The 27,847-nt window shown below is 41.2% G+C and overlaps 1 protein-coding gene across 1 annotated transcript; it reads right to left on the bottom strand.

Moving 5' to 3' along the window:
- Nucleotides 1–720: 720 nt before the first annotated feature.
- nkd2b (NKD inhibitor of WNT signaling pathway 2b) lies at nucleotides 721–27,847 on the bottom strand. Its single transcript, XM_072394388.1, has 10 exons — nucleotides 27,649–27,847; nucleotides 27,522–27,548; nucleotides 27,318–27,409; nucleotides 6,971–7,031; nucleotides 5,756–5,883; nucleotides 4,632–4,727; nucleotides 4,314–4,455; nucleotides 3,307–3,364; nucleotides 3,075–3,196; nucleotides 721–2,087 (listed from the first exon to the last, which is right to left on the bottom strand). Exons 1-10 carry the CDS (start codon nucleotides 27,671–27,673, stop codon nucleotides 1,465–1,467), a joined length of 1,374 nt encoding a protein of 457 aa, XP_072250489.1. The 5' UTR covers nucleotides 27,674–27,847; the 3' UTR covers nucleotides 721–1,464.

Here is a 27,847-nt window from a genome sequence, read left to right as displayed (position 1 = left end):
TGGATACAGAAAGGATAAGAAGGGAGTCTCCACCATCATACTTGATTTGTTGTGAACAAAACACCACAACTTCTGCAGCATACTTTTCGTTTCATGTCCAGCCTCTCTGTCCTGCACTTTATCCATCTGCCAGCTCAGTATTTCCAGTCAGGTCGTGCAGAATCTCCTGCTGTGTCGTGAACAGGCAACTGCAGAACATTCTCCAGACATGGTTATAGGTGATAACAGCCATAGTTGCTTAACTGGTTTGTGATAATTTCCCCATAAGCACTATTAAAGCACGTTATCCACTCAAACATCAAGTTCATTTACCCCTCGGAGGGGCCCTGTGACAAAATCAAACTTTTTATCATTCAGTTTGCATTATGTCTGGTAAATGCATGTGTGTTTAAAACGCTCAACACAAGCTAACTGACTTATCTGTAACAGCCCCAAAGTTCTAAGTGTCAAGGCACTCTTGTTTTTAAAGTCCAAATCGATCCACTGTCCGATTAAATAACAAAAATGCTTTGAAAAAAAGATGCTGTAAACCAAACTTCTTTCATGTCTATATCATCAGCATTAAGGATGTGCGATCATTTTAAGAGAATTATTTTATTCTAAAGCCTCTTCAAAGCGTTTCAGTGTTGTTTTTCTTTCAACACAGTAGCAGCAGACAGATCTTTATCAAGGGTTTGTTATGAGTAATAATAATAAAAAAACTCACTGTAATAATATAAATGAACTATATAATGTTTATTAAAATATATAAAGACAAAATACATATATGCATAATTATATCCATGATGAAATATGCATATAGGGTATTACAATTATACAGTAAAATGTGTTTACATAGATAGATTTTTTTATACATATCGCAAGATATTTTTGCATTAAAACTGGCAGTGGTGATTTCATACTCCCCCCCCCCCCCCCCCCCCCCCCAAATAGGAAACCCTTCAGCCCACAGCAGGCATCCATGAGAGTGAGGCCTCTGTGGGAAGCTTGAGAGCAGCAGCACCTTTACACCTGAGATCTGTGTTTTGGAAAGGTCTCACACAGAGCAACAACTATTTTGACATACACTGTAGCTTGTAGGACTTTAATCAACAATTTCAGAAGAGAAAGAGAGTACACATCAAAAATTATCTGATCTGCTCCTCTCTGTACTGGTTCTCTCAATTAAGTTTGTAAGGAGTGCAGCCATTCGAGCAGAAAAATCTACAAAAACACTGACAAACTGTGCCACACAACTTGTTACTACATGATAACATTCCTCTGGCCCAGTACTGTCTGCCATCATGCCACATGTTTCCTCAGTACACCTAATTGCAGCATATATCTGTAGAGCTTGCAGGAGGAGGGTAAAAAGATCCTGGCAGAGCATGAAACATTCCCATTGGATGACTTTAAGTCCTTTAGACTGGTGTGGTTGGTTGTGATTGGTCCTATACAGTTTGAGTCACTGCAACCTGAAGGATGTCATGTCTGGTGGTAGTGGTGGTAGTGGTGGTGGTGGTGGTGTTCGTGGTGATGGTGATGCTCGTGGCGCTGGACCATAGGAACCACAAACCCTGGGCTCCCAGGTGGGCCCGACGCCTGCTCTCTCTCCAGGCTTGGCAGCACAGAGGGCACCGGTGGCTGCTGCTGAGGATGGGACTGAGGAGGCAGAGAGATCTTGGATGGGGACAGGGCCTCTCGAGCTTTGGCTCTCAGGCGTTTACTGTGACTGTATTGCAAAGGATGCTGGTGGTGGCTGGAGGATTGAGCTTGGTGTGGCAAGTGGTACACATCCTGACCTCCGTGGCCTGCAGCGCTGCCAGTATGCAGCACTGATTGGTGGGGAGGGTGGTAGCCATGGCATTTAGTGGATTTGCTACCTCCACTGCCCCCATTATTGCCCCCACTCCCCTTGTAGGTTCCTTTGGGAGATTTGAGGAACTGTGTACCTTTGCTTCGAGCCTCTACAGGGTTGTAGCTGTCGCTGATGACCTGTGAACGGCGCTGGTGAACAACTTGGGCTTCCGGTTCCTGGGAACGTGAGCGACTCTGGCTTTGTGAGCTCCTACCATGAGGCTCCTGAGGGGGGAAGACTGGCGTGGTTCCTGAAGAACAAAACAGAGACAGCAGTGTTTTTTTCTCTTTATAATAAATTACCGGTTTAAAAAATGTCTGTGATTTCTCTTTATTATCCCTTAATTTGTGCATGCCTGTGGCTTTGTTTTCATACAATCCTGTGGAAAAGAATACTCAGTTGTAAGGTTTCACATATCAGGTCCTTACCAGGTCCCAAAAAAATTACGTTAAAAGCTAAAACACTCAAATGAACAAAAACTCACGGCATATTACAGTGTGTCATTATTTATCTAACAAAAACTAAAATGCAGAGAAGCAGTGTGTGAAAAACTTCAGTACTACTTTTTAGTAGTTCATTTAACCACTTTTATCATTAACAACTTTGTGTAATTGTTTGCTGTGTAATATATAATACATAAAACTTAGAAAGGCTTTCAATAAATACAACTTGCAGGTGTGATGTGCTACAACCCTGCCCCTTCATGGAGAAACAGACAAGTAACCACAGCAACTGCGGCAGTGGCAGTGATTGAAAGGTTGGAAACCCCTCCTTGTTCTTATTGGCTGATTTTACCCAGGCAAATTGCATTGAAAGAAAAAAGTGGTTCTGTCTTATGTCTTACTGTCACAGCATGCTGACAGTTACAAATATAGCAGAACGTTATTTCTATTCAAATTACCACATTTGCTTAAAAGAAAAGGGGAAAAAAAACATGACCACATAACATGCTTTTCTCTGAGTGAAAGAATGGAGACTTCTGGAAAATGACTTCATGATGCATTATAAAAGTGAAAATAACCGATCGGTCGTATGCTAAATCTTTCATGTTCACAGTGTTAGGACTTTAAGCATTTAGTTCCCATTATGCACTTTTTTTCCAAAAAGCAAAAGTTACCTCAAGTGAAAAAAAACCTTTTTTAAAGTCATGCCTCTTTGATTTCAATATTCAAAAATGCAACAAGATATCTTTAATTTCACAACACCAGGCAAGCTACAAAACAGACAAAAGACTGACCTTCAAATCTGGATGTGTAGTTCTCTATACCGGCAAGGTCCAGATAGTGATTCCTCCTCTCTGTGTTCTCGTCCACACAGTAATGTTGACCCTCGGTGGCTGGCGGCTCATTGCCCTGCCCTCTGCTATATAAAAAAAATGAACAATTAAATTTGTGACAACATTTGAAGTGGTTTTCAAATGTATATGTTTACTGTGTAAAAGGAACATTTTCCAACAGATAGCTACTGACCTGATGTGCGAGGACAGCCGCTTGTCAGATGAACGAGCCTCCTCCTGGTGACAGCGCTCTGAAGATGCAAAGATTGGGTCAGGGAAAAATGTGCAGTAACACCATACCTGCATAAAATCTTTCAGACCACAGGAAGCACCTGCAGAACTCTTTTTATGATCTTTTTAAGCTCCTACAGCAGGGTGGGTACTCTCCAGTGCAAAATGAGCCATCAGTGATGTAAGTATGCAGTGACTGGTCCAGGCAGACAAGTACACTTTTGGTTGCCCAGCTGCAGTTTCCTTTCAGCCACTTCCAGTAATTGTGAAAGGAAGTCACTGTGACCAGCTGACAAAACCCTACAAAATCAAAATTTTTTCCCCTCACTCTTCTTCCCAGATTTCTCCACAGTGAGGATCAGATCTCACTCTTTCATGGACAGGTCTCCTTGTCAGATCCCTGTGTGATCTGTTAGTACAGACCCAAAGAATTTCTCTGACGCAACAGCAAAGAAAGCCTGCATGAGATTTCTATTAGCAGTTGCAACACAGAGGCAGCCAGCCGACGTCATAAGCAACATACCTAGTTAGCATTAGCTGCTAACCCTGGAAAACTAATGAGCAACCAGTATCTGACTAGCACGAAGCGAACACTGTACAAGAAAGACTGCGTTCACCATTGGGACCACAATGCTTGCAACACCAGAACGCAAACCTGGCACATCAATGACTGTACAGATGGAACCGGAATTCACATCCAAAGTGAGAGAACAATTTAGGTCAAAAGGCATTAAGGCCTGATTTGGGCTTTAAACATGAGTATAGGTACATTTATGAGCCAAAGTAAAGAAAGAACTTGTGTCAGAATCTAAATATTTCCTCAACTAAGTGTCTATCAAACACCAAGCTGGCGGTTTTGTCACTTCATTCATGTATTCATGTATTGAAAGTGCACAAAGAAATCGAGCACATGAAAAGAGTATCACATTACTGAAGAAGCCTGTTGATGCCAATCTTATTTCCAGTTACCTGCTCCTGTTTCTCTTCGGTGGCACCTTGGCTCTGGAGTGACTGTCAGTTTGACACGCAGGGTCTTGCTCTTATTATGGCAGGAGTGATTCACAGAGGCATCCACCACATCATAGATAGTGTGCATTAGACTCGACATGTCCTGTAGTGACAGATAAAACACAGTTTACAGCCCTAAATTTAACACACAAAAAACAATCGTGTAAAGATAATGAAATATCAATACTAATACTGATGAATATCACACAGACACACAATCTAGCAAAGGCCACAGAGAGCACAACACAAGAGGGAGAGGCAAAGCCAACACACACATACCTCCTTAGTAACTTTCCCACTGTTGTCAAAGTCATAAAGAGTAAAGATCCACTCCTGGCGGTTGTCATCTTCAACAGAAATGTCACACTCTAGGTCCTGAAAAAACACAAGTGTAGTTATTTAATACAAATAAACAACTAAAGAGTTTCAATATGCTGCTTTTTGCCCATCATAAGCACCGCAGAACTGGACAGACCTGGCTGTTTATGACAGCAGGGGGCAGCAGAGTGCAACCCATTTGATCAGTAGTGCCTTCCTTTCATTGCATCTTAAATTGATTTTCAGAAGATGTGCATGTTACTTTGCAGTATATGTAAGTTTGGCTTTCCCTGCACAGTAGCACTGGAACTTAGAACTTTCTTTTTTATATGTGTTTGTATATATATATATATATATATATATATATATATATATATATATATATATTCAGGCAAGGGGGAAAGTATCAGAGAAGCGAGCTTTGAGTGACCGCTATTCTCAGTTACAGCATTCTGGCAGAAACTTTTATTCAGATGTATCTAATATCACGGGCATGATTGAAAAAACAAATATGCGGAATATAGACCCCGCTGCAGGCGCAATAGAGAGCTTACACAGTAGAAGAGAAAGCGTGCATTAACAAAGAAGACCGCAGGAGTTGGAGTCCTTTAAGGTTTTTGTAATATGTCTTCAGCTTGTGTAGCCAGCAGTGATCACTAAAAGGGACTTCTAAGCAAAAACACGAAAGTCTAAACATTACAATATATTTATTAGCCCTTAAATTCAATCAGGACATGGTCTGGAGAGATGTCGGCTTACAGACAGATGATCTGTGCACTGGGTGAAGTCGACAGCGGAAGCTTGGTTAGTCACGACATCTTATTTTTAAACCACTGGTTACATGCTTTTTAAGCACAAACAGATTATTGGCTCTTAGCACAAGAATTACGACCTTTGCTGGCCCAAAATAAACTCTGTTGTATGAATTCATTGGAGGATTACATAAATGTCTTGCCAAACAGGCCTGGATCAGGAATTTAGCTGCAGAACATTTTGATAAAAGTTATGGCCTTTGCTGCATCTCTGTTGCACAATGCTCATGTGATACCAGCACTGAATAGCTGCCAGGTCATTTTCCTACGTACATCCAGGCTGATGCGTTTCTTCCCCGAAGGCTTGGAGGCATCTCTGAGTGCCTCCTTTTCTCCATCCTCGGAGTGTAGGTACTGCAGGTAGCTTTCACAGCCCTCAGCCTTCTCCGGGGGAAGAACCACTGTCAACACAAGAGAATACATCTCAGTTGAAGATAAACGGCAGAATCTGATGTTAAAATCAGGCAACATTTTGTGTGCACTAAGATAATCTCTGATCTTTATAACACATTTGAATTTTTGCCCATTTTTCTCCATAAATGAGATATCCAGCAAGGACAGTTGTGCATAAAGTCTTCTTAGGAATGCATATTTTAAATGCAGTCTGTTATGGAACAAAAAAGACAAGACAACCTGGACTGTAAAAAGAAAACTTCAGATGCTTCAGATGACAAAAAAAAAAAGAAAAAAAATCAGATGCTTTAAATATTTCACCTTATACAAATACAGATGTAGCTACAAAATTCTGATTTGCTAATTATTCGTTTCTTTAAACAGTTTAAAATGGTTTCACTGTAAATACATTCGGTACATTTGACATATATGGAGCAAATATCCCTTGTTAAAGAAAGTGCTGACACAAACTGCAGGTGTCCTGGGTGTATTCTGCTCCTACATGTGAGATCCTGTTGCTTGTGTGTAAAAAGGAATTTGCTCCTCTAACCTGAAAAGCTCTTCCTTAGAATGTTCATCTTCAAATTTCAATGTAACAAGACAAAACCCTCTGATCGCAAACAAAAATCACCAGTAAAATTGATAAACAGTATCATGAAAAAAAATGCTACAAATCAGAATGATCATCTAATTCCATATTTTTTCCAAATGTAATCTCATCTGGCTGTAGTTACAGGAAACATATTCCTAATTACATGATAAAACAACACAATTTGGTGTTTATTTTTGGCTCCATGTTTCATGCCTTCAAATAAAACCATAAAAATATCTTCATGCTGAAATTTGGGCTTTCAGTTGTTGCATGTGTGATGCTCATCTATTCTCTTATTAGTTTAACTGCTCTTTCAGTTTGTATCGGTGATATTCCTTGGCCCATTTTACACATTTGTTTCAGCCTGACTTATGAGTCAGACAGAGAACAAACCCTCCAATCTGTCATCAGACCTTGAGTCTGCTTTCTGCAGCATTAAATATTTAGGAACAGTTTTAGCATGAAGCTTGTCACTGAGTGAAAAAACACCCTTCTCCACCTACCCTCCAGGGGACAATGTTGATCTGTGAATTGTCCTTCCTTCAGCTCACCATTTGGAAACTCCTGGGACAAGGAAAGAAATGAGGAGAGAAAGACAGAGAGAGGAGGAGGAGGAGGAGGAGAGGGGGTCAGAGATGTAAGTGAATCTACAGTTCAGACCACAGACACAGAGAAAACAAACAGTCCCAGCTAAAGCATTTCCTATTCAGATGAGCGGGAGAGGGCTCGAGGCTCCAGTGCGGCCAAACACTTTGAACATCTGCACGCTTATTGTGTTTCACTGTCTGGGACACAGCGAGCATGGCCACAGCCAAGCTTTCAAGATTCCTCTGAGCCCTTCAAAAGGATCCCTCATATCCATCAAAAAAAAAAAAGAAAAAAACATGATGCACTTCATCATCCGAGCTCTCTCCCAGCCAACCTGTTTATTCTCATCCTGCTTGACATGAGAGACCCTCTGAGAAGTGTTTGATGGAGGCCCAGAGTTTAGGAAAAAGTGTTGTTGTATTTATTGCTTACGGCCTGACTCTGAGAAGTTTGGTTTATGTAAAACTAACCTCAAAATGAGCGCTCAGCAGCATTTATTTTAAATGGAGAATAATTGCCAGATGGAAACTTCCACGCAGATAGGATGGAACTGATTAATTACACAATTCCAGAGCTGTAAAAAAACAAAAAAAACTAAAGCGAAACAAAGGGATGGAAAGAGAAAAATCTCTGCTGTCATATGTGAATAATCTATATCCTGCATAAAACAGAACCGCAAAGCATTCCACACATGTGCTAATGCACAGGCACACAGAGGGAAGGGCAACAGGGTCTCCATGCACACACACACACACAAACACACACAGCCATTTTTTAATTACAACTGGATTGTGGAAACAATGAAAATTAAGTGCAGCACAGGCCCTAAACCACAAGTATTTAAACAACAAATGATTCATCTTATTTACGTCATTCTCAGCCCTCTAAGCTGCTCTGCACACACTTTGAAATAAAATCTCACCAGATTGAATCAAGGAGGCCCACTGAACTGAGACAAATAAAAAACAGATAGATGCTAGAAAACAAAAGAACTCCATGTACCTTTGACAGAGCTAAGGCCCGAGCGAGTCTGCACATCTGCATGCGTTTAGGTGAACGAGCCCCCTCCCTTTTCCACCCTCTCTCTCAGAGTAATCACCGCACCAGGGCTTGTGGTTCTATTTAACAATCTCAATGACCGTGATTATTCCTCACTTCAGAGGATGATACCTCTGGCCTGTAATCTGCTCCTGACCTTCAGCACTAAAACGGAGGAGCCCGTAAAGTCTCAGGGTCAAGGCTTGGATGGCCCCGGCAAATTGGCCACCGGAGACAACAGCAAGAGAATGGGAGTCTCAAGTTGGGGAGAGGAAGGGAGCTGGAAGGAGGAAAGGAGCTAAGTAGGGGAAAAGGAGAAAAGGAGGGACCAGAAGATAAGAGAAGAAAGGAGAGAAGCTGATAAGCGTGGAGGCAGAGGAGGATGCAGTTTATGAGATAGAGCCTATCTGTTGCTTACTCCGCTCTCTTGGAGCTCAGTGTGAGAGATGAAGGTTGGTTTTTAGAGGCTCTGGAAGGCTTCTGGGAAAAGTGGAGACAACTGGTACCGCTCCCTGGGCCCCAAACAAGAGGCCGTCTTTAATCATCAAATACACATTCTTGAAATGGAAAGAGAGAATGTGCATTCATACATGCAAAATACACACACAGTATCCCTCGTCTGTAGTTTCTGTAGCCAAGTTGTTGTTTTCTTTCTGTACTCGAAGCTTTTATCTCCTCTCTTTGTGCTGCAGTCTCTTAATGAAGGGCAGTATGTAAGTAAGAGGGTGTTCACACAGACACACTGTTCTGCTACTCAGAGAGACATCAAAGACAGCCATTGATTCTTGCCATCCTTGTTCCCATGAGGCGTGCAGAACAAGGTATAAGCACCTCTAAATGAAAGACAAGATTCAGCGTTAAATATAACGAAATGAATCAATGAAACAGCTGCCAAAAGTGAATCTTGTCTCTAATTAAAATTCAGATGTCAGGAGACGTCTTGCTGGGCGCGCAATGAGGCGACTAGGAGGCCTCGTGTTGAACACATGGCTCCCCCACCAGCACCAGCACCACCTCTATGTTCATTACATCTATTGGGGGAAGTTAATGAAAGAGCAGGCTGGGTCTGACCACAGTCTGCAGTTTAACGTCTAAACACATGGCATCTCCATCCACATCGCCCACGGTGTCGGGCTCAAATCTGCCTGCCACATGTGTAATTAACTGCTTTCTGGCATTTAGCAGCTCTCATTCCTTCACTATCAGATCACAAGCTGCTCTGTAGTCTGCACAAATCTGTTAGCATTTTGAAGCTAAAGTGTTCCATCCTTTTTCACCAGTTGTGTACACCTGAAATCCTTGATACACACCTCTGTGCGTGGTAAAAGAAAAATGCGCGTGTGGGAGAGACACTTCAAGAGGAGTGACAGGGAAATGATACGGTATTAGATCTCTGTTGTCTTAAAAAAATGCATTGGAAATATGCACTGACAGTGTTCCGTGTAAACAGGCTCTGTCTCTCCGACGCCTAAGAGGCAGAAAGAAAGGTGTGTGATGTTTTTTTCCTGTTTAATGCAGCAGTTCTGCCAAGCTTCCCCAAAGCCTCAGTCTACTGCCAGACTTTTATGTGGGATAGGGTAACCAGGGGAAGCTTTCATAGCTCCCAACCAGGTGACATCAGACATCCCCCAGCAGTCTGTCTCTCCCTCTGCCTGCCTACCACCCATCCTCCCTCTGGAAAACACTGCACATCTTTGTTCTCACATCTCCCCCTCTAGCTCACCCCCTAAAAATAAGTGCACACACTTCTTTTAGTCCATTCTTCAAACCATATGATGCACAACTGATTTTGAAAATCATGTCTCATAAAACAGCTGAGGCTAACATTAACATTACAAACGCAGTAATGTGTTCCTCAGGCCACTGGGTAGAAAATAAGCTCGATCAGACGTCTTAATGCGTGTTAAAGAACAAACATAAACAGGAAAAAATACAAAATCAGGATCAAGTTTGCTTTCTTGTGTAAGTTTTGTGGATTTTTTCCTTCTTATTTGACAGCACAGTAGATACTACCACCACATGTACCTTTGTTTAGTTCTGTGCAATTAACTATCCTAACCAGGTCTACAATCCCAACTATTTGCTTTATTTGAGAGTGCATTTGAAGTTACATTTTGAGGGGCTGTTAGCGGGAGTTCTCTGACACTTAAGAGGGCGCCACAGGAAGGGCTTCATGACCATAAGCCAGCCAACCAGCATTCCTACTCCAACCAACCATTAATTGGAGATGATTGTGGGGTTCCCAAGTAATGAAAATGAGGACTGAGTATTATCAATATAAAGAAAGGCCCGCCAGTACGTAAACAAACTGCATTTTCGTATGCATTCCGGAGAATGAAACTGGAGAGGGAGTGGGGCCATTGAGAAATAAAAGCCCTCCATTCCAGAAGAAACCAACCTGGCCTTGACTCAAAACCAGATGTGAGCGGTTATACTGAAGAGAGGCAGAGTAAACTAGAAGGAGATGAGGGGTGGAGAGAGGGGGGAGGGGCTGTGCCTAAAATGTGGGAGCTAAAGAGAGAAGGTCAGTTGCAAAACTTTAGTCTCTTCTGTTGACTTCTGTCAACTTTTGTTTCTTTTCCTGCAAGACAGAAAAGAACAATATGTTGCTCTCTTGATGGCTGGCACTCCCCCTGACTGTATCGTATAGATGCCTGGCCTGGTGTTATGGTGTTTGTTGATTCTCGCTTTCCTGTCGAGGAAAGACTGTGCAGTCTGATTCTACCAGAGGTTTCTTCCTGTTAAAGGGAGTTTTCCTCACTATTGTCACCTCAGGTTGATGATATGATTCAATGTGATTAGTTGGATAACTTTTTATGAATTGGCACTCAATTGGATTCCACTGAATTTGATTCAATTGGACTATAATTGATTTACAATTAATTAGATTCTAATAGGATTTAACTGTACTGTATCTTTAAAGTGCTTTTAAAGTTAAATTACCTTTGCAGGGATTTGGTGTTATATAATTAAAACTGAATAAAAGTTCATGTGAACACCCTGCACAATGATGTTTTCAATTGATTCGTACGTGCATTACATCATAAATGAGCCAAGAACAATTAATCATTTAATTAATAAAGAGTTTGGATTTGCACATTTAGCCTGAAAATAACAACTTTAAGCAGCATAAATCTGCCTCTGTCGGAAAAAAAATATTTACATTTTATGTTTGTGTCCTGTATTGCCATTCTATGAATGGAAATGAGATCCGAGCAGAATGCCATCCTGTCATCTGGACGAGCCTCATGCAGCTGAGATGCCCCAGATATGGCCCTCTCAGGGTAGCAGGACTCTTTCTGGGGTCAAACAGGAGGCAAAACCTCTCCCTTGGCAGGACATGAATCACTGGGGCGAAGCCTCTTCGGTCCTAGTATAACAACAGCTGTGGTGAGAGATGAGCATGCTTGCCTGTCTATGTAAGAGCAGCATGTAAACCACTGAAAGTCACCCTCCTCTCCCCTCCTCGTCCTATCGCTGATCTTTCTCTCACTTTGATTATGACCTACTGAATGGCATAAACAAAGATTAGCATCTCCGACCGACCACCCTGCATCTGTCACCAGTGCTGTAATCAGCTTGCTTTCATTAAAGTCGGCTTTGGTAGTACACCGATGTAATGGAGCGCCCTCCTCTCAGCTGTCACACTGGGAGCCACTGGACGGACCATGTGCTCCATACCAAAGACTCAATCAAACTAACCAATATAGACTAGGCAAATGTATGAAAATGTGTAGGTTACACATCACGACACAGTTCAAGAATGTGATAAATTACTACATAGAGAAAAACAAAGCTGCTCTTTAATGGTTCAATTGATGCAAAAAGAAACTACTGTCAAGTTAAAAAATCTCTTGCCACACACATTGTGACGACACCAGAGAGATCATGTTGCTTTTATTCACTAGTAACAGAGCTTTACCTTTGCACTACATCACTATTGCATGGTGGTGTGATGAAATAGTCTCAGCGCAGACGTTTTATGTGACCAATGCCACATGTTACATGCACTTATACATTTAATGATCCACTCAAACAAAAGTTTCGAAAGAAGGGGTTCTTTTTACAGTCAAACGAGACGTAGTCTTTTACCTAATTATGTTCTTCAATTTTTATAGGTAAAGACTTGAATGTTTTGCTTCAAATCAACAGGGAGATGCCTCATAGAGGGCAAGTCCTTGCCTTGAGTCTGACCTTCTTACCAATTGAAAGAATCATTCTGTAAAACTGGAAAGGAATGTAAACCCCTGCATCATTTTCCAGAAATTTGCGTTCATAAAATAAATAGGTTTCCTAAATACGGAGCCTTCTAAAAACTAAAAGGATAATCATGAACCTTATGATGTGATTCAAGGATTTTCGCTCAACTTACTGAACACCACATCAAACTTTCCTCAGGGGCGTATACTGTATCACCCAGTGAAGAATAGAAATTACTCCCTGCTACTGACTACAGTAGGTTCATTTCTGACCACAAGAAATTAATAAAAAGAAATGTTGGAACCAGCAGTTTTATAGATGTTTTTTCAGTTGACTCATCAAATGATTCATACATCCTTATTAAAATGAAATACTGCAGCACCGGACAACAAGAAAATTTGAAAGTGTGACAGAAGACACATGCACAACAGACTGTGAGCATGCACGCGCACCCTGACAAACAAGAGAGAGGCGGGTGCACAAGGTGACGGCATATCAAAGCCAGTGTGGGACTCAAACAGGATGTTCCTCTGTTTCTGGCCTCCATGTGAAATTCTGTAAGCTCCCGCGCAGGCCCCTGGCTCTTAAGCCTGGCCAATGGGGAGTGCGTCCAGGCCGATAAAGCTGACGGGATTTGTTCCACATTCCGTGGGCCCTTTAAACAACACAGACGATCTCAGAGAGCCAGGTTGTGGGTGAGGTGACTCGGACGCCAATACCATTATGGTCCAAAGGTAGACCCTCCCTGCAGGTGTCAATTTGAGCAGTATTTGAAACTGGACAGCTATAATGATCCCATGAAGGGAGGGGTTTAGTATAGATCAACTCCTCAAACTAGTCTGTCAGTTACCGTCGACAAAGCTTTGTAAACACCTCACTGTTGTGTGCAGGCAAAACCTTTTCAACACGATCACTCTCATCTGAGTGCTTTTTGTGTACTGTAGTCAGTGTCAGGTTTCAAGCTGTTCTTCTTGCATTGAAATGTCAGTTATAATTGCTTTCACCTGTGAGATAACCGCCAACACAACTGTTTTCACTGTTCATTTTGTTAAGCTGAAAGAGATTTGAGTCACAGCTTTGAAAAGCAGGCCTGGCAGATCATAGGGGCGAGGCTCTGTGGTCGGAGGCTGGTGGAGCTACAGGCGTTACAGAGCTCCTGCGGGTGACTGAGAAATGTAAACAAACCATGTTGGGGAAGGACATCTGCATGTCAGCGTGGAAGAGAGGCAAAGCTACACAAGCTTTACATGTAGCACAGGCTCCAACTTATTTTATCTGATGTGCGCCTTTGGCCCTGAGTGACAAGATCAAGCATCTCTTTATCAGCAGCCATTATGCTCAAAATCTGCTCTTTAGGATGGATTATGCACTAATGCTAACGCAAATGTAATTTTAAGTAGTTAATTTGATTGGCTCAAGTTTGCAACAGTACTAATAGGAGCAAAAGTTTGACTTTTTATTTTATATAATTTTATAACTTTCAACAATTTCAACTGTTTATCAAAATGCAGTAGTTAATTAACAGTTCAAAGCACCTGTATGTTGGGTCATCCAGGAGTGAAGCTGCAGATTTGAACTAATCGAGTAAATGAGTATGACCTCCCACACACAGGACTTCAAGGACAAGTAAATATTAATGGCTTATTCTAAAGTAACAAAAAAATCAGCAGTTCTTGCTTTTAATCAGTTCTGCACTACAAACATAGTTGTCAATACTATATTTCTACCAATTTAACCACATAAATGTGACACGTCAGCTGTTTAAATTAACATTTTTTAACTGCTATCATTTTTTCCACCCATCTCCTTTAGCTAACTGTTTATACCATTTATTGATAATTTTTTATTTTCCATCTCAAATCTTTTTTCATTTCCTTTCTCTAAGGCACTAAAAAAACATTTGGTCATTGATTAATTGATTTTTTTTTTATACAGTTAGCTAAGATATCCCCTTGTTATTCTTTTTGCTTTGCAACTGCACATTCATAAGTTTTTGACTATTCAGGGAGTTATCAGTTATGTGTTACCTGTGCATTAGCCACCTCTCTGATCACTTGCTAACTACTTTTCAGTCCCTCTCAGTCTAATCTCATGTCAGCATGTGAAACAGTGACACAAGAGGAATCTATTGTTTGGGCTTCTCCCATTAAAATCTAATAATCTTTTCCATATAAAAGAAAACGCTTGAGGAATTTGTTTAAATTGGATATGTGATGACGTTTCTTTTTTTAATTTGTGAGTAATGTCGTGCTTAAACTCTGGAAGTAAAAACAGCTAACTATAAATGTCAACCCTGTGATTAGCATGCCTAATTGCTGGTGCCTTGAGAATCGTTGCTCTGCTTTTCTAAGCGATCAGATCGGCAAAGAATGAAAGTGTTGTCTTATAAACAGAATACTTTGATTGACCCCAAAATAGGCCAGAATTGTTTGTATAGTATCACATACTTTCTACTTGCAGAATAGGCATCATTATTCAGCACTAACCTCAAACTAAAGAAAAATATCAGAAGAATTTTTAAAGTGCCAATTCAGCTACCACCCATTGAGATACTTACTTTGATAGACACACTTCTAAACACAGGGCCTGTGGGGCAGCCGTGATGGAATATTATGAATCACTGGTTGCTATAGTGATTACCTGCCTTTTTTCTGGGGAGGCAGGGGGTAGCATAAAGTGCCACTCTGTTAAGCAGACAGAGTCAAACAATGAAGAAAACTAGAAACAGAGCCTCAAACAAACACTCGCTGTGCGACAAATAAAAGTTTTATTTGACCCACGAGTGGCAGAATCTTGTCTTGGACATTTAATGTTTTTATTAATCTAGGGTGTATCACATAGTCTTTAAGGCAGAGCCCTCATCTGAAAATATGAAAAGAAAATAATTCAGAGCTTATATAAAGTGGGAGGGAATTTGAGTTTGGGTGAACATGCTCTGTGCTCCAGGGCGATTGGAGACAGTCAGACTTACTCAAGTGACAGTCAGACTGAGCGAAAAGACAAAAATGCTTACATTTCGATTTACAAATTGTACATGTGGAGAGGAGAAATTCTGAGCATGACAGCAGTTTAAAACAATACATTTCTAAACATCAGTAAGATATCCCCAAAAATTCATAAAACTTAAAACTGTGATTGTGCAGAAAACGAAAAGATACAAAAATACTAGATCAGCAAAATCCAACTTTCCATGACCTGTTTAAACTTTCTATGAGGTTCTGCTATAAAGTATGCCTGAGCTATCATGCTTCTCAATTGTTTGGGCTACATCCCATTGTTCTCTATGGGAAAATGTTGTAAACACATTACAACACATTGCTACCAAAAGTTATAGCTCACCATTTGCAGTGAAGTCGCGTGTTTTGATGCATTCTTTGTGTATTTTCTCAAAGCTGTGGGTTGAGTCATGTACCAACATTTTTTTAGTAGTAAAGTAATGAGCAGAAGCTTGCCATCCTTAATTTACTACCCATAAATCTCATACCTATAAATAAGCAATTCATTCAATGAAGATAACTAGTAGTGAGAGGCAGAAACATGCAGCTCGTGTATTTGCCTTCCAGGGAAATCCTAATTTCTTGCCATTTGCCAAAGAAAATTAAACACACCAGGCTGCTTCATCAGCCAGTAATGAACTAACCTAAAATTGATGCTGTTGCAAACAAATATTTGGGTTAAATAAATATTGGATTTGTATTATATAACACATATTGGACTCCTGAAATAGGGATAACTGGTTATGTGTATGTGCACAATTTGTTTGGCTGCTCACTTGAATTTCAGGCACCCATGTTGTTAAAGGCTTTTGTGTTGGTAAAAGAGCTGCCTGCTGGCTTCCTCAACAAGCTTTCGGGCATAAGAAGAACAGGTTCAGGGTCAAAGCCACAGCTCTACAGTCCACTAGTTACTGCTCCCTATGGGTAACTAACACAGAGCAGTACAGATGCATGTCAGTAACCTCATGCATCCATGAACAATCAGCCAGTAATGTAGCATGAATTCTCAACCCATTTATCTTTAAAGTGCTTTGGATAAACGGAGCTGAATGACTGCTGTAATATGCTATCACTGCAATAAACCCTGGAAGGGATTCAGGCTCCCAGGTCAGAGACATCCAAGACACACAGTTCAGTGTAGTAGGATACAACATATAAGGCGAGCAGGCAGGCTGAGCCTCTAATAACTCATCTCCCACAGCTTAAGTATATTCAGTGGCATCTGCCAAACCTCAGGTCCCCAGACACCACTTGTTTGCATAAATGGTACTGTTCCTCCTTACTATGAAAATCCTGAGGCTTGAAGCCATCTTGTCCAGAGTAAAAATGTCTTGGCTTCACAGACTGTGGCACAGTTTTTGACACTAAATAGCTAGTCTGAGTCATACAGGAAAAAAAAAAAAACCACCTGCTGACTGTTTGAAGTGTCCGCACACCTTTTATCTCCCTTCTATCTTTGCTGTTGTGTAACTCTCCCTGACTGTACGGTACCGCCGTCTCCACCGGAAAGCAGGGATTGCTAGTCTCAAAAACCACGAGAATTCTTGACACTGCAAGAACAGGCATAATTCCAAGCTGTGAAGTTCCTCACCGGCTTGGAACTGGACAGGAGGTCATCACAGGGTCAAACACCAAGTGTTTTCCTGAGGATTCCTAAAAATACACTCCCGCTGGGCACAGGAAGCAAAGGAGACTCCACGATCTTTAGATGATGTGAAGGAAGCCTGGATATGTAAAATGGAGCACAGCCAGAAGGCCACTGGCTGTAATGCTTTGGCGTTTGAGACGCAAGTTCCCATGAAAAAAAGGACAAAGCTGAAAGCTGAAAAGAAACAGATGAGATGTGGGGGGAAAGCAACAGGCACACAGGCACAGTAAAAATCATTCATTTTACTGTTGAATTATTCTCAAAGATATTTTTTTTAAGTAAGAAGAATATATGGCTGTGCGTATGATGAATGACTTTTGAAATCACATTGCAAACCATGAATTGTAACCTATTTTGGGCCACATTACAGAAATATGCTAAATAGAGACTTTGAGGCAGTCGGTGAGACAGTACCATCTGTGCTTCTTCCTTTTAGGCTGAGGTTCACATGTGTGCACTTTAGTGACCTAACAGACAGCCTGTGTGTCTGAAACACTGTTCCATAGTGTGAAATTCTGAAACGTAATTCATCCATGGCACAAGCAGAGATCAAAAGGCTATGGTGCAGAGGGCAACTCAGCTCAGCTCAGCTCCACCTCCATCTCCAGTTCAGCTTTTGCAGCCGAGAGCACAGAAGACTGCTGCTTTTGCAGCCATAATTACAGAAACCAGGACTATGAGGCTGGGGAAAGAGTCTGCACTTAAATATGGGCTGCATTAGCTTTGCAGTAGTTTCCTTTTCCACATCTTATCTCTAGCACAAAGCAACAAGCTGGATGGAGTCTCTCTCTCTCTCTCTCTCTCTGTCATACAGCAAGTGTGGGGGGGCAGTCCACTTAAAAGCACTATGTGTGACACTTGGTGCCTGATAAAAGTCCTTGAAAGAGGATTTATACTTCAAAAAGCAGAGGGTGCTGATGTGCAATAACACCTTAAAAGCTTTGAGATAATCAGGTGCTACCAAGAGAGGGCAGTTCTCAAAGCTTGAACACGTGACAGTGTGGGTAAAAGTTCATATATTCTGATACAATGGATTCAAGTGATATGATCAGTCAGGCCCCTATCAACACAAAGAAGTAGGTGCTGGTTATAAAGAAATATTTAGCTGAACTACAATACATGTGCATTTTGCTGCCATCATTTAAAATGTCCTGCCTGCCTAAATGCTTCTCCATTTCTTACCACTTGCAAGATGAACTTTCTACTAAAGTAACATGAATTTCTATGACATTCTGCTTTTTCTGTGACTTTAGTAACATGAAACAACATCAAGACTTAGCAGAGAGCATTTTCTTTGGGATGCACCTCCTATGAGCAGATGGTGTCTCTAAAAGGCACTCCGTGAGGGGGGAAGGCATCTCAAGGAGAACTGCTGTTTATTTGAAATGAGCCTTTAGGTAAACATGTTACATGGCACACAGGGCTCAGGTCAGCTTCTGAAGTGGACAAGCTCAGGAAAGAAATAGGTGGGGGAAGAAAAGAAGGCTACCTTCAGAGGAAATGAGAACAGAGGCCTCTTTCAGCAGTGTTTCACCCTCCACCCCAACCCCATCCCCCTCTCTGTCACTTATAGAAAGAACACAAAAGGAGTCTGGGTATATAGCAATCACAGAGTGCGAGAATCTCTCAGTTCTTTTTTCCTCTGAACACAAAAAGTGGAGTCATTGGACAATCATTTTTCGCCAAATTAAATCCCCAAGAAAAATCCGCACCCATGACAAAAATAACCACTTCTTTTTATTGGAAACCCATTGAGGGCTTTGATGACGGGAACGGGTTTGTGTAACAAAAGCAAGTTTGCAGCCATTCCCCGTTGGAGAGGAATGTTTTGTGCAGAAGGAAGGCCAGGCCCGTGCTGTCTGCAGAACTTGGGTCCAAACTTTGAAGCTCCTCATGTGTTTCAACAGCTAACCACTTTCAGATGGGACTGTGGCGTTTTATGAGCTGAGTAATAGCGATACCTACACATGTGCAGGCTTGGGGTCCCAAAGAGGGGAAGGCTAAGAGCACAGAGAAAGACTCCTCAGGGGTCTGGGTTAGGCTGTGTTTGATATATCTTATGCAACAGCATTCTGCATATGAAAATGGGAGACAGGATGATGGATCTTGTGGAATTTTTTTTTCATTTATGAATCTGTTATAAATTCCACCTTCGTCAAGCTTATCATCAACATCAAAATGATCTTGCATGGATAAACACTCAATCACGCCAAACACGACATTGAGTAACACTAAGCATAACACATTATCTATAATAAAAAAAACGCATTACTTAAGAAGGGAGCATTTGCAAAGCATCACAACAATGGATAACAATGGCAGCAGCTCTGAATGTTGTCTGCTGGACTTTTTTCTTTTTACCCTTTAGCATGCAGGAAACCAGGTCTGCGGTGTGTCTGGAGTTTCACTCCACAACCACAAAGCTATCATGGTGGCAGGTTCATGAATGTGGGGCACCAATGAAGATTTTCAGCATTCTTGGGTAACCCTGAAGGCTTTTCATACAAGAACAAGACAGAGAGGGGATGTTCACTCTGCATTACAGCATGAAAGATGTTGATGAATAACCCAAAAGCACAGATCAACTATCTGACTACTTTACATAGATGCTGGTAGGAACATTCGCTCTGCCCTTTTGCAAAAGTTTATTGCTCTCTCATGCAAACAAGAAGACCTGAAGTATTCTTTCCTAAGATTTATAGCTGTCAGTGTACAGTGCTGCACAAAGATATTAGGTTTCCTGTATGTTTGTATTGTGTAAAATACACACCAGGTCAGCATCTGACCTATATGGAGAATATCTCAAGTTTCCACTGGCTGAATTGAATAGTTAAAGCACTTGTGTGCAAAAGAGGAATCCCCCATCTTCTTTAAGCAAACAAGCAGAACCTTGGACTCTCTTTCAGTCTTTCTTTCAGCAAATATTCAAAACATCATCATCTTGAATGGTCACGTATCTGCAGTGTCTCCTCTGATACTGTTTAAGTAACTTCCTGGGGAAGCTTCCTGTGTCCTCTGTTAGCTTATCACAAGCAATCCTCTCACTGATTATGGAATTAAAACAATGTAACCAATTAACTTTAGTTAGATTGACAGAATATAATAACAGAATGAACAACCATAACTGAAAAAATATAATATTCCCCTGGCTGCTCTAAGGCTTGCGAAATGAAGTCCACTTGGAAAAGAACAGGGGTTTATGTGGAAACATACCTTACACACTAAAATGTAATAACCTTTGAGTCTCCCGGTGTTTTACTTGGCTGGGAGAGCACAAGATCAAACACAGACTTGAATCCAGGAGCCTCTGCCAAAAATGTCAGCACTAAGCACTGGACTCCAGCTTCAGGTATTTTCTTTCCCCTGGCAAGGCGCAAGAGTAAAGACACAGACTTCATTAACCCTCACTGGGGCTGCCCCGAACAGCCACCTACACACCAAGCAGGCAGGGAAGTGGGGTCCACCTTCTGTCATCAGTGACCACTCACATGTAGGTCATCTGAGTGCCACCGAGAGCACGGGATGGACTCCAATATAGAAGCTGAGATATTCACATACGAGTGCTTTAAGACTTGCTGTCAGCCACTCCTGTAAAGCAACAATGATCTCTCTGAAGTGCGCAAACAGATATCTCATAAATATCATGAAAGCAGTGACAAGACGTAAGTGACTTCAAAGCGGTGATGATAGGGTTGAGATATCTCTAAAGGCAACAGAGCTTCAAGTTGTACGTCTGTAGACAGGCGCTCCAGTGATGAAGGAAGTGGGGTGACTGTCATTTTTCTTGTCTAATTATATCCTACTCTCCATTGAGTTGCAGGGGAAATTTAAATTCATATTCATGCCATCAAATATAACCAGTGGTATGACTATATATGCATAAAATGTTTTCATGGCATGACAGAAGTTATTACAATGTCATCAGACCAAAATAAACTGTCAAGAAGTACAAATCATTTCATATATTTTGATGATAAGACCTTTTTTTTAAAGACAGACTTGTCAAGGTACTCTTAAATACTTACATGAATACAACAACATACCGTAACATGTTTTTTAAACCACAGTCTGAAGTCTAGCTTGCACCCAAAAATGGAAAAAGTGGTGTATCTGGCCTAACTAGTTAAGGCAGGATTCAGATGCACAAGACACATTAAAATGATACTTTACTTTTGTTTTTTTGTTTTGTCGTGTGAAGTGCTAATGAAGAGAGACGCCTTGCAGTAGAGACACCTTGCCTGCATGGCAAGCTAAGCAATAAGTAACCACGAGAAGAGTGATTTTTTACACCTAGTCCCTACTCCATCAGGCTGGCGTCACACAGTCCATGTTGCCACATGTTTTTGCAACCTCAACATTTTGTGGATGAGACAATGTACTGACAAAGTGAATAACTGTTTGATGCAGTAGTGATATGGTGTAAAAACAAAATATCTCTCTCGCATAAACATCTATGAATTTTTTTTTAGGTTCGAGTCGTTTTAAATGGCCATGTTTTAAGTAGCTTTTAGCTTGACTGCATTTGTGTGGGGGTGTAGCTTCAGGTATGGCTGAGACATTAACCACATTGATTAGGCTTAAATAAATAAATAATAAATACATTTGACACAAGTTTTTGGGGTTGGCACCAAACTGGATCTAGTCAAGTTTGTGAGCTGTGATTTTGTCTTACGGCTACCATCAAATGTTCCAGAGGCCCTGGCTGAGATTTGAACCGGGAACCTTCCTGTTTTGAGGTGACAATGTTAAACATAAAATCACCACATAGCCCCCAGCATGAGCAATTTGCTGGAGGTTGCACAGGAAATTGGTGCATACTTTTCCACAGGTTGCTGGAATAGTAGGACATCTGTGGGTGAGTAGTTCTGCTGTCTACTGATCAAATTCTGAAGTTTTTCCTCGTGGGCCTTTCAAGATCGCTCCTATTGCTAATCGTTCTCCCTGCAGCGGGATTGGGTTGAGAACTCTCAAACGTTACTGAACTACCGTTGTAGCTGAACTATTTGCTCATTTCAGTCTGAGATGCTGTGTGACTGCTGTCCATCACTGCAAACCAGTCAGTGCAGTGGTCCAGACTGATGCCAGCCATCACGAGAAGCAAACAGCTATGTGTTGCTTGTTTTCCCCTCGACGGGGTTACAATTTTAACAATCAAATCTGTTTATAGAATTAAATTATATTTGTCTGCAACCATAGTCTGAATTCAGCCTTAAAAGAGCCTGTGGACTGATGTTATTATCTTTGGACAGCATCAAGCTAAAAGACACAAAAGTATTATTGATCATCCTAATTGATCAAAACAAGTGACGTAAAGTAAAGATGAAACTGAAACCTGACATGGTGTTCTTACGTCGCTCGCAGACCTCCACATCTCAGGAGAGCCAGTTCGGTCTTGACTCTAGCTTTATCTTTTTTATTTGGAGGAGGGAAAACGAGACGTTTGACAACTCCAGACTATAAATGGGAGGGGCATACAAGCATTTAAACGTGGGTGTGGTCAGCCCGGTGGCAGCAACATAGAACAGAGGAGCTTGGATTACAACACACACAAAGAGAAAGCGAGTACTTTTTCTTGAAAGGACCCCATTACATCATTACATTTTTTTGACATAGAAAAGAGCTGTTTGCTCCGACAGCAAGCCAAAGATAGATACCATGCATATAACCCATAAGAGTCGTTGGATTGTTGCAGTTGCAACAATGATTAATCTGATCTGATTAATAAAATGAAAAAAGCAACCAAAAGTCAACAGGCTGAGAGGTTCAATAAAGGGACTTGGTTCATCTTTCTCCCAAAATGTCCCCTAATAGGTTAATACAGTCATGTGTAGACCTTAAGGCTTCTGGCCCAATGCATGATGGCTCTCTGATTCCTTTTGATGGTCATAGTGAACTTTTTTTACTGCAGCACTGGTCAGCAGGGAATTAGGGTGAAAGAGAGCAAACTGCTTCAAAGTACTTCAGACAGTATAAATATCCTCAGAAAAATAAACATTTAATCTGCCAGGAGGGTTCTAATGCCTTTCTCCACTAGGCGCAGGCCACACAAACCCTCTGAGTCTCGCACTCTCTTATACATTCAGAAGTACAGACTGAAGGACTCGACCTCTAACTCAGAGGCGATACACACTTTAATATTGGTACATGAAAGAGGGGAAAAAACAAGCATCCAGGACTCAAGTGTTAAAGGCATCCACGTGATAATGTTGACACTGCCAAATGACAAACAACAGAGAAAAGAAAATGTCCCAAGACAGCAACTTGACTGTATAGCAGCCATTACAAAATTATACAGAACCTAAGGTGAGATAAGGTCAGTGGTCAGCTTCTGTCTCTCTCCACAAGGCAGCGAATAAGTCGGATGAGGCCCTTCCCCCTCTACCTTTAAAATCCTCAAATATCTTCCTTAAGAAAAAAAAACAACCCCTATTCCTCCTCCTCTTTCCTCTTCCCCACCACCCGCTCCCCACCACAGCCCCTCTCCCTTCTCCAGGATTTTGCTGTACAAACCAGGAACAGATGTCTGCCGGGGCCGTGCTGAAAGACCCCGCTGTTCTGGATGCCAGCCACATGCTTTTCATTCAGAGATGAAGGCTCACAGCTCGCCTTCTTGTGAAGCCAATTTCAAAAAAAGAAAAAAAAAGGAGGTGTGGAAAAAAACAAACTCTCCAAATGCCTTCAAGTCTCTTCAAAAGCAGTACATATATGAGCACACCTTTTTGTTTCCTCTCCTCCAAGCATTGTTCCCTGCAAGTGCCTCACCTCGGCCTGTTTCCTTTTTTCTTTACATTTGCAATTTTAGATGAGGCGAAAGTAAAAAGTCACAAGATGTTGCTGACAAAAATATTTCTTGAAAGAAGCCTTGAGGTAGTTGAAGACTGCACGACTGTATCCAATGCACACAGCACAACTCAAAACTAAAAGAAAATCTCAGCTTTACACTTAAATCAGTGTGCTAAAAAATAAAAATGTCATTCCGGGCTGTAGTCTCAAGATTACACAGATATCCCAGCCTCATATCCAAATCAAATATTGCTAACTTAAAATTAACATGGTGACTAGAAGATATACCCAAATGCCCAGCGGCAAAACTGTCCAAACAAAACATCTATTTTGAGCAGGATCACTGAATGAGGATTTTATATAAAGGGAAAGTCTTGTTCACAGATTCCAAATGAAGTTTTAAAAAAACACAAGCGCACAATTAGTTTAGTGAGCTGCATGGGAACTATGCTCTTAAACCTAATTTATTATTGAGCGGTGAGTGCTATGTAACTCTCCGTAAGTCAAAATAAATTTGTGTCTTGGAGCTTTTGGCACATAGTTACATCCAACTAAATCCCTTACTGAGCCTTTCTTACTTCAAGTGAGATATCATTAACCTTTCAAAGAGGAAGAATAAAGGTATTTGTTGTGGTGTTTGAAATGTTGACACACTCCCTCTTCACAAGCCAAGTCTGTGGGAAGTTTGGAGACAAAAGATAGTGCTGAAAGGCTGAATTAGTCTGTCAATATTTGGGCATTCAAGCGTGTCTGCATGAAGCTCCAGTGGTTGTTGTGTGTGGGTCTGGAGTGTTGTTTGAGAGGTAAAACACAGTGTACCTTCACAGAGCTCCTTAACCAAAAAGTATGGGAATTTCACAAATCCTTAACTAGTATTGTTCACAACAGGGAGGGTGATTTTTACCTTGGTTCACCACTTTGATCTCACATGTATTGCTTTGACATCACGCCATGGGTTTGAGCAGGTTACACTTGTTTTGAACACCTGCGAAGATGAGTCAATATCTTTATGACTACTGCGAGGATGAGCCAAGTCATCCTGCCAAATCCTGCCCTCTTTTTGTCTTCTACTGTCCCACTTTAATGAGACTGGGATTACACAGAGAGGGCAACCTCCCAGCTGCAGTCTTGAATCATGGTTAGCAGAAAATCAATATTTAAACATGCTTTTAGTTTTTTGGTCCTTTGTTATTACTTGCAGCAGCACAGCAAATCAGTGATGATTTGTTGGATTCAAATCATTGCTTTATTGAGGAGATGGAGGGAAAATTGTATGATTTTTCTTTTTTCCTCTGGTGGCACACTATTCCTCAGCCCCTCCCCCAGGACAGGGCAGGGGGATATAGACGTGAGGAGTGAGGGTTGGGAGCCTCCACTGTTATCAGAGCCCTTTTATAACTCCCAGTTCTCTGCTTTGAAGTCTCAGCCAGACAACTCAGGAATCCTACTCCCCCATTTGACAATGAGGAGGTGGGGGTGGTTAGAGCTAAATTGTGCATTTGGCCAGTCTTAGTTTATCTAAAATCATAAGTAATTTCAACTGTCTCTGCTGCACATCAACCAAGAATAAGTGGTGGAACTATGATCTGATGAGGGCCATATGCTAAAACACTCATGAGAAGAAGGGCCAAAGTTGATCTACAACTTCAAACCTCCCAAAGCACTGCTGCTATTTGCTGTTTGACTTGGACCCACTTTATCATAGTCTGATCTCCAGACATGTGAGATCCCCTAATACAATAATCATATCTGGAAATGTGACAGAGTCATTTGAGCCTAGTGAAGAATTAATTAACAAAAGGTGGGATCAGAGAAGGAAATGGTTTTATAGTGTTAAATTCTAACTGTGCTGAAGGTCTGTAGGTTACATGAGAAAGTAAATGGCATGAAAAAGACCCCCAGGGACATGAGCTAGCTTTATGTTACTACAGTCGCATTTCAAACAGCATGAATAGAGCTGTCACAGTATATAAGCAGGAAGTTGCATGTTTCCTTTGGAATACAATAGAGAGCAAATATGCATTTCATTCTCAAATTTGGATCCTAGCACTGTTAATATTCTGTGTGAAAGCTTCAGGTAGTTAATATCGGCACTACTGACAAGTTGTTTACTGTTTCTTCAATTAATAGTTTTGTCTATCAAGCACATCAAAAGATTGATAAATTACCATTTAATGTTCTCAAATTTCTGGCTTGTCCAAAACCAAAAGATATTTCATTACAATATTTTTTTTTTTAAAAAGCAGCCAAGAAACTACAGAGAGAATGCCGCATACGGTACAGATATTAAGTGCTTGGCCTGAATCGTATTGAAAAAAAACCCCTGAAAACCGCATTTTCAAGTTACTTTCTGTCATAGAACCATCCCAAAAGTGTTATTTCCATAACTACAATTTCTCACAAAGACGCATGAAGAAAAACACAGGCGATAACAGATAGCTGCACACTGTCCATAGAAAAAGCATGAAAAGTAGGGTCTGCTAGTTAAATGCTGATAGACATCCAGTTTTGTTCTGTGAGCAAGCTTTTAAGGAAACCAATTAATGACACAAAATAAATCAAGTGCATGACTTTGATTGAAGTGAGGGTGGGAATGCTGACTAATAAGCGCCAGTCTTGTGTCTTTGGTGGTTTTCCTTTAGGGGAGTGTGAACTCAGACTCCTCTGAAGCAGGGTAAGTTCTCCTTTAATTTGCCATGTGTGGGCGGTTTACAGCCCTGATATAATCCATAACTCTTCCACTATTACAACCACCCACCTCACAGATTGTCAGTACCTCTCTGTGAACTTCCAGCAGTCTCTGTCTGAGAGCTTGAGTCTCCAGTCCCCTTCAAAACGACACACTAATTGAAGTGATGTAATGTTATGCCACAGAGGGCTGCCCGCTGGGAGCAGTGCTAGAATGGGAGGCATTGAGAAAAAAAGACACAGCCTTGAGCCATGATGCCAGCAGCCACAAGAGCAAACTTTCTATCCCTCAGTCTGAGAAATGACTACCTTTCCATCCTGCCTGTGTCTCTGTGTGTGTGCTACTTTGCCAAGCTGCTTCACACACACTCACACAAGGGGCTCATAGCTGTCATAACCCATCCAAAGATGCTGGCTGCAGTGCTGTGCCGGAGCCAGATGTGACAGAAAGAACAACAAGCTACAATTTTGCAAAGACATCAGCATGTCCTCATGCATGCCTGGATATACAGTTCACTTCCACTCAGGTCAAAAAGTTCTTAGATCAGCTTTCAGGAACAAGGGAATGTTACAGCTTCTCCCAGACAACTTTTGGGCTTTTAACAGACTCGATTCAGCAGCATATTCAAACACACTCAGACAAGGCTTGTGATGAATTCAGTGATGGATTTTGTCAATGCAAAAGTATCAAACAAGTACATTTGGGAATGCTGGGATCTGAGCTGTAAAAATCTCACTTTTACCACCTAAACAGTGCAAAATTTTAAAAAGAAATCAACAAAATACAACACTTTTTTATTTTGCTCTTGAAAATGCTTGTGATCAGCGTGGATTCTTGTTATGAAAGCACAAATTCGTATCCATGTAGTCTCCAAGAGAAAAGAAAAATATTTGAAAATAACTCTATACCTGCATGTTCTTCAGCTTGTGATCAGTAGCGCTGTACCTCTCACATTCCTCCATCCCTCTCCGGAGGAAGGCGTTCACAACAAAACTGTCTCCTGAGACAAGAACACGCACCGTTCAGCAGGTATAAACCTCAAACATGTAGTTTCATTCATCACGATCATTTATCAGCCATTATCAAAGAGATATATCTACTTTCATCCTCACCTTCGGGATTTTCTCTGCGCTTGCACGCTTTGAGACAGAAGGATGTAAAACAGACAATCGTTAGTTTTATTGAGAGTACAAAGTTAGAATGTTGTCATTCAGCGCTGTCAGCTTGGGCATCTCTTACCATGTTTTGACTGAAGTTTGCCCATTCTCAGGTTCCTCTTCCTTAGATCAGTAAAGGTATTCCGAAATCCGACAGGGATGAAACGGTCACTAATTCTACATGGTCACATTGTGTTCGTTTTGCAAGAAGAAAGCTCCAACTTCATCCAAAGGCCGGTGATCCAATTGCGCGGTCATTGAAGTATCGATTATATATTATA

Source organism: Leuresthes tenuis, unplaced genomic scaffold (assembly GCF_036924035.1).
Source record: "Leuresthes tenuis unplaced genomic scaffold, fLeuTen1.0.hap1 SCAF_10, whole genome shotgun sequence".
In the NCBI taxonomy this organism is placed as follows: domain Eukaryota; kingdom Metazoa; phylum Chordata; class Actinopteri; order Atheriniformes; family Atherinopsidae; genus Leuresthes; species Leuresthes tenuis.
Note: the sequence above shows the minus strand (reverse complement) of the source record. Positions and strands in the feature narration are given on the sequence as shown.

Coding starts and splice junctions, on each gene's coding strand:
- nkd2b (XM_072394388.1), bottom strand. CDS start 27,673: ATGGGCAAACTTCAGTCAAAACATG. Junction 27,410..27,521: donor GCGCAGAGAAAATCCCGAAG/GTGAGGATGAAA, acceptor TTCTTGTCTCAG/GAGACAGTTTTGTTGTGAAC. Junction 3,365..4,313: donor CCGAAGAGAAACAGGAGCAG/GTAACTGGAAAT, acceptor TTGCATCTTCAG/AGCGCTGTCACCAGGAGGAG.